At 45.2% G+C, this 16,104-nt stretch overlaps 1 protein-coding gene across 1 annotated transcript in view; it reads left to right on the top strand.

Moving 5' to 3' along the window:
- Positions 1–15,839, top strand: part of znf407 (zinc finger protein 407) — a 126,563-nt gene extending 110,724 nt beyond the window's left edge. The window contains exon 9 of the mRNA XM_068758761.1: positions 14,444–15,839. Coding sequence (XP_068614862.1) covers positions 14,444–15,327 — 884 coding nt within the window. The 3' untranslated portion in view covers positions 15,328–15,839. The remainder of the gene's footprint in view (positions 1–14,443) is intronic.
- The last annotated feature ends 265 nt before the right edge of the window (positions 15,840–16,104 follow it).

The following is a 16,104-nucleotide window of genomic DNA, read 5'->3' on the forward strand; positions in this document are numbered from 1 at the left end:
GCAAAGTAAAAAGACCATAAAAAGAGCTGGGGGAGCTATTGAGAATGATTAGTGCTAGCATGATCTCAGGATGCTGGACCAATCGTGGCTACCTCTGCAGCCACAGCGGCTCGCTAACTAGCCTGGCGGACACTGCCACTGCTTCAGGCCCTGCGTTCCTCTTTATGATCTCAATTGAAAGACAAATTGCTGTTGATTGTTTTTCTAAATGTGGTTTCATAATGCAGTTCTACTGATATGAGCAGTGGTGGCAGAGACGGTAGCTCACTGGGGTTCAGTCTGACCTCCTACTGTTCATGTGTGTCAAACCGCCCTTCGGATTAAAAGACACCGAACCCCATATTGCTCCTGATAATAAGGCCGGCAGCCTGCAAGGCTGCTCGCTGTGGCTGTTTGAGTGTGTGTGTGCAAACAAGCTTTTCAGAGGGTGATGTAGACGATGTATAACTTTTGCCTTATTTAAAAACTGTTGTCACAACCATTGCACTAGGGTGGGGGTGTCTGCCTTATTCAAATGAAACCCAAATCATTTCCTCGAGGTGCCGGCGATATGAAATATGTCTTTGTTTTCTGTTTGAACAGACCTGATGAAGGCCGACCATTTCCGACGCTTGTGTCTTAGCCTTTTTTCGTTAGCTGCTTACTCTCATCTGCTACCGGGCTGTTTCTTCAGCACCGTGTTGCATACATGTTCCAGTTTGGTGCACACAGTTTCTGTATTGCTGTTGCTGTTGGTGACTTGTGGCCCCTTACCGTCTACGAGTTTCTCTCATCCTCTGCTGTGTATCATTGCCCTGTTGTCAGGAGAATGGATGTAGTCGGTTCCCCCCAGTGAAAACCTGGTCAGACACTGAGCGCTAACCCACTGGATAACAGATAGACACAGACGTCCCACATCCCTTTTGGGAATTTAAAAAATGGGTTCAGAGTTTGTCTGTGTGTGTGTGTGTCGTGTGTGTCGAGAGCAATCCTGTGGTCGTTTGTAACCCTGGCATTCTCGTAGCACCTGCGACCCAACCCAGGCAGCCTGGTAATGATGCAGACTGATGATGTTAATAAGGAGAGGTGCCCCCTTTGGCTACAGAGCTCAAGCAGGACACACATGCCCTCTTATCCCAACGCACATCCACAATCATACATAGCAACAAAAATTCATACACGGCATGTTCCAAATAAAACAAACGTGGACACGATTGAGCATTTCACCAAAACCTGTAATGTCTGGTTTGCCCCCCCCCACATCTGCATTAAAGGTCACATGTTCTACCCTTTTTCCACAAGTTAACGCAGTTCCCAGACTCTTATATGAAATATATGTGACAGTCTTTGGTCAAGATAGCAAACAGATGCTGCGGGACAGCATTTTTGTCTCAAACAGAAACGCCTCTGAAAATGAAACCAAAACCGTGCCGCTATGGCAGTTTTTGGGTTGCTAATGGCCCGAAACCACCAAAATATTAGTGTAGAAACACAATATGTCCCCTTTAAGATACAGAAATAATAATGTAAATAGAAATGTGGTGCAGGCAGCGGAAATATTGCTGCCGCTGGAAGGAAGAAAAAGGAATTATCACATCCAGCGGCCCCTTATTTCATGTAGCAATAGTCTTTCTTTCTATTGAGCAGATAATCATCAGTAATCGCCGAGTGATGTATGGATTGTTACTGCAGGTACACATATACAGCCATTCTCTGAATCTTTGTGGATTCTTAGGTTTCAAATATGTGTTTGTGGTCTGGAGAGCTTAGTCTCTTCCCTCTGTCCCGATGCTACACTTGTAAAAAGCAACTGGAGCTCAGCTGGTTCAGGTTGGTAGTTACTTTATGTCTCAATTTATCGTGTCCCCTTTTTATTTTGCCTCGCGCTCTGTAGGAATTGATGGAGTTGCTATGTTTATTCCGGCCATGTCAGCACAGCGCACACACTTTGTCTCTCTCTCTCTCTCTCTCTCTGTTTCTCTTCCTTCATCCCTCTCTCCTTTTCTCTCACGAGGTAAACGTATTTTGCAGAAAAGCTGACGGAGAGCTTGTTTTAACAACCTCAAGGTCAGCAAGTCAAAGCTTGCAGTCGTCACACCAGCCTCGCTGTGTGTCGGTGGCCTTTGTGTACTGCTGTGTGTGGGTGTGGGTGTGAGACTGTGCTTTACAGCCGGATGGCATCTCCATGGCAGATTTATACCTCACTCTGCACCCTCAGTATTTCAATAACAGGGCCTGCGTCTCCTCCTCGGCTCTCAGTGTCATTATGGAACAGGGCTAAATGCCACCAGTCCAAGCTCATCTCTCCATCGGTGTCAAGTACACAGCCACAGCACACACTCACTGACAAACACTCCCATGTGCTTTTCTGTGCTGCCCCACTTTTACAATCCACCAACTTAGCAGGCTGACTCTTGTTGCAAACTCAGCTCTCTGACTGCTACGTTGTCCCAACAGTAGACCTGTTTATTACCAACAACAACAGCCTTCTTGATGAAATCCTGGCGCTTTCTACCTTGATGAGCATCCATTCCATTGTTCCCTCACTTCTTTCAAGGCCTGTCGGAGCCTCCTCTTTGCGGTGTGAGGCTGTTTTAACCCCCCTGACCCATCTCCCAGCCCTGCTTAGCTGTATTCTGGACATCCGTGACTCCTCCGGTATTACGGAGCTCCTTCAATCTCTCTAAATCGATCCGACTCCCCCTCTGTTGCTATGTGCTTCAACCTCTCTCTGACCCATCCTCTACTGCCTCATAGCCCTGTCTAGTAATGTGCCCCCGAGCAATGCCCTCCCTGTATATGCGTGTGTGTGCCTGTGCACGCGATTGTGCATTCACCGCTGACCTGAGTGATGAGCAGTGACCCTCTGGCTGGCGCCTGGCGTCCTCCTCACTGCTATTGATTAGATCTGAGGTTTCATACAGTAGCCTCCTCACGTGACTGTCATTTACTGTCTCTCCTCTGTCTCCAACTTGTCTTGCACGCATGCACGCACGCACGCACGCACACACACACACACACCTGAATTAATTCAGTCACTTACAAAGCAAGCATTTTAGGTATGAGCTCTTTGTCGTCTGCGCTAATGAACGAAAAAGAGGTTAAAGGGCTGGATTCCATATTGCATGTATGAACATACAGCGTCATCCAGGAAGATTAGTTTAATTAAGAGACAACAGATGCAGCATGCGAGACGCTTGTATCATTTAGCTTATAGCCACGGAGCGAGTCAACAGCCGAGTGAAGTGTGAGCGAGGGATTAGAGAAAACGGGGATACAGCTGTCGACGTTAATACACATCTTATGGTGGGATTTGATTTGATGGAGTGCGATTTGAGAGTCTTTCATTTCTCAATGTGCCAGTTTGTTTCCAGCCCTCCAAGCCTTTGGTAAACAGCGTCCTCGGGAAAGCTAGACCTTTACGTTTGTGTGTCTGTGTGAGCGCGTGTGCCTCTTCCACTCAGTCTTTGCCACAGTAATGCTCAGGTTAAGTGTAGTTGCAGGCTATTATACATCATTAGGGTAAGTAAGGCTCAGGCAGCACAGCAAGAGAAATGGACTCTTTCAGACGGTCCATTCCTCACCGGCCAGGGCTCAAATAGGACCTGACGTCACACTCGCACACATACTTGTACACAGGCACGAACTGCTGCACGGAGAAAGCAGCTCGCCACTTACCCAGTCAGTCAGTCACAAATCAGCCTGTCAATCAGGCGGTTTATAGAGGCGAAAGTCTCCTGATTACTGCTTGTCAGTCAGCCGCGCCTGCCACTCCGCTGCCATGGTGGATATAAAAGTATGCTTAATGGATAGATGTGAGTGCTTTATTGTGTTTTCACATTTTATGATACATGTTAACAGCCCAGGAGGGTTTAAAGTGTGGTCATTTCTTCTGACCGTATCAGAGTCAGGCCGGTCAGGTTAGATACAGGCCTTCATTAAAATGAGAGTTTAACCAGCCAGTTTTAGAGGATGCAGGTAACTCAAATCTTAATTTAAGGTATTGCTTTGCTTTGAAAGTTGTCTTATGGCGTGAACAATATTGTCTTTCTGAGCCTGGTTCTTTTCTTAGTCTTTAAGATCACAGGTACGGAAGCTGCGGTATCCTGTCATTGCACTTTGCACATTTCCCTTGCAGGGGGGGGGCAGAGGAGGGGCTTTCAGCTTGGTTTACAGACAGTGGCTAGCTAGGTGGCACAGACACGGGGACATAGAGGTGATAGATGAAAGGAGGGCAGGAAAAAGCCTAATTGCTCTCATTACAGAACAAATAAAAATCAATCCCTCTCAAAGCAAGGGGGGGGGGAGGTTGCTGGCGGCCTTGACGGCCACTGTAGTTATTGCATAGGAGTGGATTTCATTGGAATTACAAGCAGCAGCGATGGTTTAGTGAATCCCATCACATTTGAATGCTAATTCCAATAAAGGACAGTTAGATTAATAGACGTGGCAGTCAGATGCTGCTCCTGTCCCCCATAAAGAGGTGGGGGTGTTCGAGATTGTTTTAAATGCAATTAAATGAGAAATCACAAGCCAAAAACGGGGAGCTATTTCCCCAATTCTTTCAAATTAAAGCAGGAAATTTCATTAAGAGAGGAACATATTTTATATAGACAATTACAAGGTTAATACATCTTCAAACACCCCCTGAAAACACTCCTATATCTGCTCAGCGATTTTGTTCTTGCGTTGTAGTTTACTTAGCTGTCCAAGACATCCATGTCGTCCCACCCACACAGTAGGTTCTGTGTGTGCGTTCTCAAATGGAGAGTGCGTCTGGACTGGGTTTTCTCTGAGACAAACTACACAGCATAGGGTACACAGGATTCTGTAAATATGTTTGTTTAAGCGTGTGTGTGTGTGAGTTAGCTCACTTCCAGCAGGTAAAGCAAAACCCAAGTGTTATGCTTTTGTCCTAACTTTGTAAATCAATCTATTCTAAAATAAAATCAAGTGAACAAATGTGAATTCAATCGTTATTCATGAAGCTGGTTTAGGAAAAGAGTCGGAGGTTTAAATCACCGACGCAGTTTGCGCTGTAACATGTCGAAGCCAATCTGCTCAGAACTTCGTCCCTGTCAGGTTGTTTCTCTCTGATTTAGGCCGTCTTACAGCCGGAGAGACAACACACTGTATGATAGAAATTCAACAGTGAAGCAAATTGGCAGAGCCACAGAGGGCGGATCGACAGCGAGAAGACAAGCTGAGAAGGAGGCGGAGAGCAGAGGAGGCAGTGTGAAAGATAAAGAGCGAGTGAGATGGAGATGATGATGATGATGGAGGGAGAAGAGAGGCTGTGGTGGTTTACATAACATCTTCACGATGGTCTTTGGCATGCATCGGGGGGGCCGAGCCATCAATCACTCCATCTGTGTAAAATCACAAGCCGACTCCAATATTGCTAAATATTTATACTGTCACATACACACAGGCGTGCAGATGAGAAGAGCCATTCATTAGGGCCTTCTCAGTCCTGTCAGCCTGGAGATGGAGATTAGAGGAGCAACCTCCCACCGCGCCTGCCGCTCCTCACCAAGCTCCTCAACCCTATATATAGAGCCATCGGGACGATAAATATCCCCAGCATGTCTCTGTTAGGTAAATACCCAGTAAATATGGCAGGGAGGATTGGAGACTAAGCTAAACAGAGCTGTGTGTCTCTGAGTGTGTTGTGTTTTTATGAGTTTATGTCACTCAACAGGGAACAATGGGGACTTGTCATACGGTATTCCCATTTATGTCTATCTCATCCAAAGTTCACCTGCAAAACTTGTGTAGAAAATCGTTACGATACCCCCCTCTGCCAAAAAATAATAAAATACAGGTTAATTAAAGCCTAGAAATAGCAAACTTTCATTAAATTATTACAACACGACCACCAAAATCAGACTTTGATTCCTGCGTGGGAGTCGACCATCGTAATAATTAAACCATCTCTCGTGACCTTTTTACTGGACTAAAATAAGTCTTTTTTTGTAATCCTTTTGATGATACCAGCGGCCCCTCTGTGCCGCTGTTATTAGTCTACAGAAAAACGTTGAAATGCGGAACGCCCAGAAGACATTCCATGAGTGTTGACGCATATGTCATCCACCTGGCTCCATTCTCAAAAGACATTTGTTTCTGAAAGATTTCATGTGATGATCACAAGTCAGTTCAGACTGCACTGTGAGGATTTGTTTCTCATATATAAACAGGTCAATCCTGTGGTTTGTTATGCTTGACCCCCAGCGTGCACCGTGTCCACACAACTTCATTGTAATGTTTTAAACCCATTTAATGGGCAGCACCGCCATCGCCTGCAGCATCGTTGTTAGTCGCCGTAGAAGCAGCTACTAATAGATGAACAGAATTGCTATTTGTCTTCTTTGTGTGCAGATTATTCTTATTCTCTAAAAGTCTGTGGCCTAATTTCTCATTTGATTCATAATATCATCCCCCAAAAAAGTAATAAAATAATGACAAAGCCAGTGCAAACACATTGACACAGTGAAAGCAAGCAGTTTACACTTACAACAGGAATAAGAAGGAGAAGCGAGAGCTTATTGTGAAAGTTCGGTCCCTGCTGACTTCCTCACCTCCACATTCTGTGCAAATCGCAGCTTGAAGTAGATTTAAATTTCAAATCTTCGGTTTCAGAGAGTTGCAGAAAATTTTGGCCAATCAGGGCAGTGCTTACTGGTCATGTTGATGCCTTCATTTTCTCAAAATCACATTAATCTCCTCTCATCTTGTCTGAGCAAAGATCCAATACTCAGAGGAAAATAATTCATTCTCGAAACTTCAGAAGCTGTAATTTATTAAATAATATTTGGCAGTTGTTTGTCTTGATTTAAATGTATTATTGAAATAGATGTAGCGTAACCTTCATACCGATATTAATCAATCGGCTGCATGAGTTAGGGTTAGGGTTTATTGATTCAGACACCAGTGTGTTTGTTTAAGTCACTTAATATGTATACCAGTATATGAAGGTTTTATTCGTATTATGTGGTCATGAATTTGACATTTTTTGTGTTTTAGACTGTTGATTGGACAAAACAATCCATTTCCGGCGTCTCTTTTTCTTCCGTAGCCTCTGTTCTGACTTCCTCAGTAGCTGTCTGCTTCTCTTTGTCTTGGTTCTTCTTTTCCTCCTTATTCGCCCCAATCCCTTCCAGTCTTCTGTGACTTCATTTTATTATTATTATTATTCTGAGACCATTATATTGTGATTATTCATTTCATCCGTCTTGAAAGACCTCAGATCAGTGTAGTGGCCAGACCTTGGAAAACAAGACATCAGCAACATCATCTTCACGCTGTAATTACAAGAATGGAGGGGGAGGGGTCATTTTGATTAGCGTAAAAGCTTTTATTCTCAAACTCACATCCATAATTAATCATTAAATCATGGGAGAGTATGTGAGTGAAAGGGATAGATGAGGGAACAAACATGCTGGATGGAAGGATGGATGAAGCATTGGAGAGAGAGAGAGAGAGAAAGACATGCAATTATCTGCAGAAGTTCGACATCCCCACTAAATCCACAGAGCTGTCTGACACGGCTAATTAAAGAAGCAATCAAAGTCCACCTCCAGAGAGAAAGACAAGAGAGGAAGGACAGAGGCCAGAGAGATAGACGGTCCGGGGGGGGGGGGGGTATGGAAAAGAACGATGTTGTGATCTTTCATATACCAGCCTTTCCTCTTGGATTCTTGGACGAGGCCTTTTCCTTTCCATCCTGTCTGCATCAGCCCATCACTCTGTGATCATTGTCTAACCTTCATCTGTGGACTGCAATTAGCTGCGATTTACAGAGTCGCAGGGGACAGAAGTAAGTAGTGTGTGACAAGTCATATCTGTTAGTCATTTTAAAGTTCAAATCAATCACCTTCTGATGCTTTTCCAGGGCACACAATTACCCGTGGATCCTACGATGGTCAGGCGTGCCGGGCCTTTGGTCACACCAGATGCCCTCTCAGCGGAGGCTGATCAGAGCTCAGTTTGTAGCAGCCGTCCACATGTTCACTCTTTTCATCGAGCCTGATGAATTACCAGAAGCTCCTGTGTTGTGGTTTGTCATGCTGCTCTTATGTGAGCGCAGGGCCTCCTGTTGGTGGTCCCGACTAACCCAGCCTTTGTGTTTCCTCTTCATCTCCCTCTCTCCGGGTTTAAATCAGCATTGCAGTTTCGGCTGACTTCTTTCTGTCATTACATCAAAGTGGTAAAAGCCACATATCTACTGCACATTGTTTGTTTATAACCTAAATATTTTTGTTGTGTTTATAAATGCTAATCTTTACCTCAGAATTAACTTGACCTAAATGAAAATGAAGTTAAAATCCTGAAAAGACTACAAAGGAAAGAGAGAAGCAGTGGAGATGGTTTCCCCAATAAAATCAAATTTGTTTCTGCACTTTTCACCTCCCTCTCTCTCTCTCCGTCTCCTCCTTGCAGCCTCCCTCGGGGGGGCACAGACCTGGGGGGCATGAGGTAGATAGAGTCACATGACACGCACCAGGTCATCCTCTGTCAGCAGAAAAAGGGCTGAAAGGAGGAAGCTGACCTGTGTTCCCTCTGACCGTTGTTGTACAGTGTGTGATGCTATTTCATTATCCATAGCTATGAATCATATGATATTAACTCTGTTTGACCATTTAATTGGTTCCCTTTTATATATTTTGTTTTATGAAAATGTAACTTTAAAAAAAAAAAAATCCCCACTGATTCATCTTTATGGCCAAATTCAAGACAAAAGAAAGCTTTAGATTTTTCCCCCCCTCTTTTTGTTTTTACAGTTTGAAGCAAAAATGATTCAACCCCATTGTATATTACAATATTTGGTAACGTACACAATTGTTCATCTGTTTTTGCAACCAAATCAAACAGTAGCTTAGTAAAACAGATTCCCATTTTTTTCTTCTTCAAAATATAGCTCTAAATATTACTTTAGCTGCCGGCGTCTCAAAATGATTCTGCTTCTTAATGACGGCACGTCTGAAAGTTTGCAGAGGCCCTTTAGTTGCTGCTCCACAGAACGGCATCCCGGAACGTCTGTGTCTTATCCAGCCAACTTCTGCTTGGTGCGTTTGGGTCAGCAGCGGGGAACGTTTTACGGTTCAGACTCAGAGCCCTTATGTAAATTCAGGCCTCGGCAGAAAGAGTTTGGGACTCTGCTGCTAAAGTACGTCTGTGTAGGTCGCCAAAGAATTTTAACACCGTCTGATTTGCAAATGCCTGCTTATATGAGTGATGCTATTCAGAGAGAGAAAAAAAAAAAAATCCAGACTGCTGTTGGCAGTAAAAAGATGCATTTGTGTTAAATGTGAAAAATACTTTTAACATCAGTCGTGTTGACCGATTTTAACTGATTTTGTTTGATTCACTTTATCAAACAGCTGATAAATTATAGGATTTTGAAGCGTTTTGCTTCAGGCTTACAGAGCGAAGCACATCAATGTGTGCCCATGTTCCTGCATCGCTCTTGTTTGCGTCTACTTAAGTAGGGATTTCCTGTTAGAGGAAAGAGGAAGTCGCAGTGTTTTCATGTCAAAAAAAAAGTTGTTATCTTTAGCAGGTGAGCAAAGAAAAAGGCTAAATTATTCATTTGTGAACATCTCTTCACTCTTTTTTGGAAGATAATTATGTACTTGTGAGACGATAAACTATTTAAACTGGCCCTTTTTACACTTAACAGCCAAACACATGGCCTTCCTCTGCGTCGAATGACTAACATTAAGAAGCGCCTTTGAAAGGTTTCCTGAATATTTTGATGTGTTGTATCACCTGACAACAAAGACTAACGGCTTGCTGTTGTAATATTGGCCTTCTGGAGCCACCGTATCACCGTCCCATAAGGCCCGCTGTTAGTCCGTGCCCTCGTTCTCTGCTGTTTATTCGTCCTTGGGGTGTGTTCAGCGCGTCTCCATCTCTCTGGGTGCCCTGTCCACTCGGTGTCAATCTGCTGCTGTATAATTGGTTGTTTTTTTGGTCATCCGGCCTCTCCTCCTTGGCGTTGATTCATGGCGTTCGTAAAGGTGACAGTAACGCCTGTCCAATCCAGACAAAGTAGAGTCATCGCCGGCCGGACATCATCTGACCTGTTTGTGTGCACTGGATCACACACACACACACACACACACACTACAGAATGAATAGTCAAATTATAATAAACACAGGAAGAGTGATATTCGTTCAGCCCTTCATTTTTATTTGTCCAAATAAACACAGATAAATCTAAAACTGTATAAAAACCTACCCAAACACACGGATACACTCTGGAATGCCGGCTTTCCCTGGTGACCTGGATACACCCAGAAATGACACTTTATCTACTTAGCAGTGTCACCTTCAGACGCCTGTGCGTGACACACACACTCCACCTTGTGTGTAAAATCTCCCCACAGATAGCAGCCGTGTGTGTGTGTGTGTGTGTGTGTGTGTGTGTCAGGTCCAGGTCTCCATCAGCCTCTTCTAAGGCACCAGCTTCATATCTATAATTGAAATTAATCGGCTAGTAAAAGGATTGTGAAGGGGTTTTGTGTGCAGTTAAGACCTGATCATTTGCCCCGGCTTCTTCATGGTCCTGCCATTGACCTTGTGATAGATTTGTTTGGGGGGGGGGGGGGCTTTGTCCCTCCTCTCTTGTGTTATGCCTTGATATAGTATAATGGCCCCAGCTGGCTGCAGCGTCGATGCAGTTGGGTTTCTTTGTCTCTCAGCTCGTGTAGTTTTGTGTACGTCCATTCAGAGTTAGGTACATTTAGAAACATTTTGGTTTAAGGGTTGCAATCAGTGCAGTCTCCTCGCACGTTCGGCAAGAATAATGTGCAGCCGTGTGTGTGTGTGTGTGTGTGTGTGTGTGTGTGTGTGTGCGTGCGCTGGCTTGATTAAACGTGTATGCACAAGTGAGCTTACACTTGCACCAGGCTGACCTGTGGTACAGAGACTGTAATTGATTCTGTGTGTGCTGGTGTCTCGGTGTTAAGGTTAATTTCTCTAACTGCTGGTAAGTGCTGTCTGACCGCTCCCCTGGCGGCCTCTCCGAGCTGAAGTAATGCCACTTAGAGGCCCCCGCCGCCGACCAGCGCATTGATCCGCTGATCAATAATTGCATCTGTACCATACACTGAGCAGGCTCCTGCGCTGACCTGGCGCTAACGTACCGGCTGATATAAAGCAGGCAGTCACACAACACAAATAGTTAGCAAGGTGCAGTCTGGGGATCAGCGGATGGTCCTGCATCTGGGTCCAGGAGGGTCTCCAGCAGAACCGGGTTCAGTTCAGTTTAATGGATGATCATGTTTTTAGGATAATAGCTTCAGCCCGAGTGCTATTAACGCCCCTCTACTAAACAAAGTGCTTACTAAACACAAATAAATAGACTTGAAAAAAATGTCCTGTATACAATAGATTGTTTTGGACAGGCTTTACTTTCTTGTTCTTAGCAGTCTGATCTGAAACATCAGTAACAACGAGAAACACTGAGCATCATCCAAGTCCCACGGTGGATTTATCCTGGCCAAATGTGGAACAAGAATAATGTTTATTCTGTTTATTTGTTTATCTTCCCTTTCCTCCACCGACTCTTTGTCTCTCTCTAACCTCGTCCATGTTGCTGGTCTGCCCTCGAATTCTCTCCTGAAGAGGAGTCGTCTGAACTGAGAACTAAAATGACTAACATAAACCGCAGGTTGTCCAAATCTATCATGGACTATTTATTAGAATTCCTCTCTTGTTTTCCATCATTAGTTCTGTTCAACTTTCCTAAGGACATTTCTGCCGAGTGTAAATCATGACATCATCACCCATTTCTGAATCTCCCCCGTCGTCCTAGTGTTTTATTCCTCTCAGGGAGGCTCCATCTTGTTTCAGATCACAACCAATAAAGCAGCCTGCCTCTCTCCCTCTCCCTCATCCTCTCTCCCACTTCCTGTTAAAGGAATCAGTCAGTCAGAACACTCAAAACACATATTAAACAGGCATCAGCCTCTTGCCGGGGCCAAATCACGCTGTTCAAATGTTGTTCTTCCACCGGGAGCACAGGACAACTGAAGAGATGGGATCTGCAACATTAACTTGATTCACGGCTGCGGCGACTGAGTGACACCCCATAAACCTCAGCGGGCCGCCGCCGGGCCCCGCCGACAGCGCCCCATGGCTAATGTGAAACACACTAGCAATGCATATCCTCACCACCCCCGCTGCACTACACACCGCACGTATCCAAGCAAGCACATGCAAGGGCTCGCAAATACATAGGAACACGTGTAGTGATAAACGCCGTAGGTACACGCAACAGCGAAGCACGACGCTAACATTCCACCCACGTATCGGCACACGTGTGCGACACGTGCATTCGTCATCGTCATTAAATGCATGCACAAAATGGCCCAGTAAGGCAAAATATAGTTATATCTAGCCGAATCTAGAGTCAGAAAGGCTCTCGCTGAACACACACGCACACACACACACAAAGGTTGTATGGTAACCGAGCAGAAACTGCACAACTACTGAGTTCTTGTCCTCTCAGGCCGACCTCGCTGCTCGCAGCGCAGTTAGCAGGCAGTTAGCATCAGCCCGGTAGCTCTTTGTAAGCAGGTCGAACCGAGCCGACTCCTTCCACACAGTAACTCCTGCTCCTGTCGTTGCAGATGCTACTAGTACAGATCAAGCTTATGTTTACTCCACTGACCTGTTGCCTGGTTACTGCAGTCACAATGCAGTTTTTTATAATTCTTTTAAACATATTGATATCTTCTACCACATTAAAGGGAAATAGTTGTGCAGTAGAAATGAACAGATATTCAATTAGAAAGGCAGAATTGACTTCATGTGTAAATGATGGCATTTAAAACCGCTTCCGGGTTAGAACCTGGACCCTAACCCAGCTCGGATTGTGCTACTCCTCTTAACACAGCCTGTAGGCACAGGGTCACCCGGCTTAGAAACACACTAAGAGTGAAAACGTCAGCCGTGAAAGGACTTTGTCCACTTATGCTTAAAAGATGACTCCCTTAACTCGCCGGGTTTTGCTTGTGTGACTTTTGTGTAATTTATTACATCTATTATGATTCAATATTTAGAAGCTCTAGTTTTTGTGAAAATAAATTGTGGGCATGATACTGTAATGATGAGATAGTGGCTGAGGTCTAACAAAGGAAATAAAAGACGGATCATTTTTAGAGAGGTAAACAGTGAAAACAGGTTTTGGTTTAGCCTAAATTCATTTAACTCTTTGACAGACAACTTGATTCCTTTAACTTTGCAGACACTGAGAGCCGTTGGCGGGTTCTTGGACATCAGCAGCTGCAGCTTCTTTCCATTCGCGTCTCGATAGCGATGTCAGACGAGACGTGCCCACCGTTGCGTCCAGTACCTCGTGTAAAGCCTCGTAAAGTTTTCAGATTCTGCAGATGCGTCTGTGCAGGATTAACAGGCTGCTTGTCCAGAAAGAACACGCGATAAAGCGAGCACGTCTCCGAGTCTGTTTGCCGTGAAGGCGGACCGGGCACCTTTGGGTCACAGAACGTTAGCGGTACAACTCTGACTTTCTGATCGCATTGTGATCTTTGTGAGTACAGGACATGGAAAGTCTCTGGGAGATGGGAATATCAATGATTGATGAGTTTGTTCCTGTGTTTTCTATGAGATCTTTGTGATCTCATCGCTTCTCTCTGGGTTAAAAGTTGTACCTCCAAAATGGCAAGTTTTCAGGAGCCGTGCAAAGAACAGTAAAATATTATTTCCTGTAAAGTTGAAATGTGAAAATAGTTTTTTGGAGTTTGCTATTGTTCCATGAGGGCTGGAGAGTTTGTAAACCCTTATTTAAAACACTGCCAGTTTGTGCCAGTGTGTTCTTGTGACAGTAGTGTGTGTGCCTTTTAATTATTAGCACAATGAACCGTTGGCACTCAGAAATCAAACCGTGAGCGGAGTTGCCTCCTCGCTGTCTCTGCACAGATCAGCCTACAGGTGTCTGAGCCAGGTGCCGTTGCAACAATGACATTTCTCACACTGCGCCTATCACCTTGGAAACGCCATGGCAACCTGTGATCTGAGAGGGCACGTTGTGGCTCAATTAGCACCAGATGTACCTCATCACACTCATCCTGACTTTTACGTAAACTCGGTTTTCCTTATAGCTCCTTTCCGTATTGTCGGCGATGGGAGTGTAATCAGAGCAGCTTCAACAGCTGTGGTTACCAAGAAGATTAGCGAGGACAAATACGGCCGGCCGTGTGCCGGTCTCGATGTTTAGTAATCACCATGGTGATTTTTTTTTTCTTCTTTTGGCTTTGATCCTGATGAACGTGCTGCTAAAATTATCTTTTTAATAAGCTGTGTTTGGACTCCATTTATACTCGTACAGTGATGGAAAAGGAAGATTTCACATTTCAGCAGCCGGAGAGTTTAAACTTATCACACACAATATCAGAAATGTTAAATGTGCGCTGATTTCCTGTGTCTCCATTCTCTCTAGGTATTGTGTCCAAGTCTTTCGAGTGTCGTCTCAGGGGTCAGGGGGCAGCATACGTGGAATCAGAAACAGCCGACTCCCCCATGAGCAAGAAGAGCTTATCTGAGGCATCTGTCCACGACGAGTCTGTCCAGCAGGTCATCATCATCCAGGGCTACAGCGAAGGGGAGGTGGCCATCGACCAGGCGCTGGAGGAGTCTGCCGCCGCCACGCTGCAGACGCTGGCCATGGCCGGCCAGGTGGCGGAGGTGCTCCACATCACCGAAGACGGACAAGTCATCTCCTCGGGCAGGGAGGTAGCGTCTGGGGGCGCCCACTTGGCTGGGGGCAGCACCCAGTATGTGGTGCTGGAGTCGGGGGAGTCCAGGGAAGGGCTGCGGGCCGTGGCTAGAGGAGCAGCCTCAGGACACAGCCACATCGTTCCAGAGTCGTCGACAGCTCTCGATGCTCTCCTCAGCGCCGTAACCGAAATGGGCCATCAGGAGGAAATGCAAGGGGAGGCGGGTGTCGTTCACGAGGTCTTGACCACGGAGCTCACAGAGGCCATGCAGGGGGGAGGAGTGCTGCCGGACGAGAAAGTGGAGCAGGAGGAAGTGCAGGTCATCCAGGAGACCGACCAGGAGGGGATGCAGGAGGGGATGCAGGAGGTCCTGCAGCTTGCTGCCTCCCAAATGATGAAGGAGGGTCTGACCCAGGTTATTGTTAATGATGACGGAACGCATTACATTGTGACAGAACTGGACAATTGCACCTTACAAGTGGAGGAAGCCGTGTACGGGGAGGCCGGGGGGGGAGATGGCGAGGTGCAGCAGGCGGAGCAGCAATCTGGCGAGGGGATGGTTGTCTATTTGGATGGAGCAAATCATAATATAGTTCTGGATGGGTAGAGGAGAGAGAGACGAGGTAAAATAAGATTCTTTATTTTCATCACTTTGGTTTTCAGTCTTTGACTATCCTCTCTTGGGCGATGCTAAACTCAGGTTAAATGCCATTCAGTAATGGGAAGAAGGTTTTGGTGCTAAGTAATCCTCACATCCACTGACTCACCATTACACCAACAATTATTACCATCCAGCCGGGAAAGTGTGGAGATTTTCTCCTGAAATATATTTTCATGATGCGTCAGATATTCAGTTTATTAGTTCATTGTTTAAAAGAATTCGGCTTTAGCTTTGTAGAGATAACTGGTTTTCTTTTCAATGTTTTTTTTTTTTTTACTTTATTCATTTCTTCGTGTTGTTTCTCATGTTGTCATTCCCTCTATTGTAGATTAGTATGTTATCAGCAACAGGTTGATGGATTTATGTAATTTCATTTCTTCGAATGTTCCATCAGAGCCTTTAAGCTCAACCTTTGGAAACCTCATCTGATACTATTTCATTTGTGACAATAAAGAGTGAGCCCAACTTTTAACAATTGTGTACCCATTTTATTTCACACGTTTCATTGTTGTAATTTGTGTCGCTTTTTCAGCATTGACACTTCAAGAGCCGTGCACGTGCGTGCATCACCTGAGGGCTCCCCATCTTGCTTGCTGAACATCAACACCGTCATTATCATCACTATATCGTTATCGCAATCATGATCACTGTCACTCTAATAGTCATTGTTCTTCTCTGGCCCCATCAGGCCCATTCTGTTGATCGGATGCCCCGCCCCCCCAC

This window comes from Brachionichthys hirsutus, chromosome 3, assembly GCF_040956055.1.
Source record: "Brachionichthys hirsutus isolate HB-005 chromosome 3, CSIRO-AGI_Bhir_v1, whole genome shotgun sequence".
NCBI classification, from domain to species: Eukaryota; Metazoa; Chordata; class Actinopteri; order Lophiiformes; family Brachionichthyidae; genus Brachionichthys; species Brachionichthys hirsutus.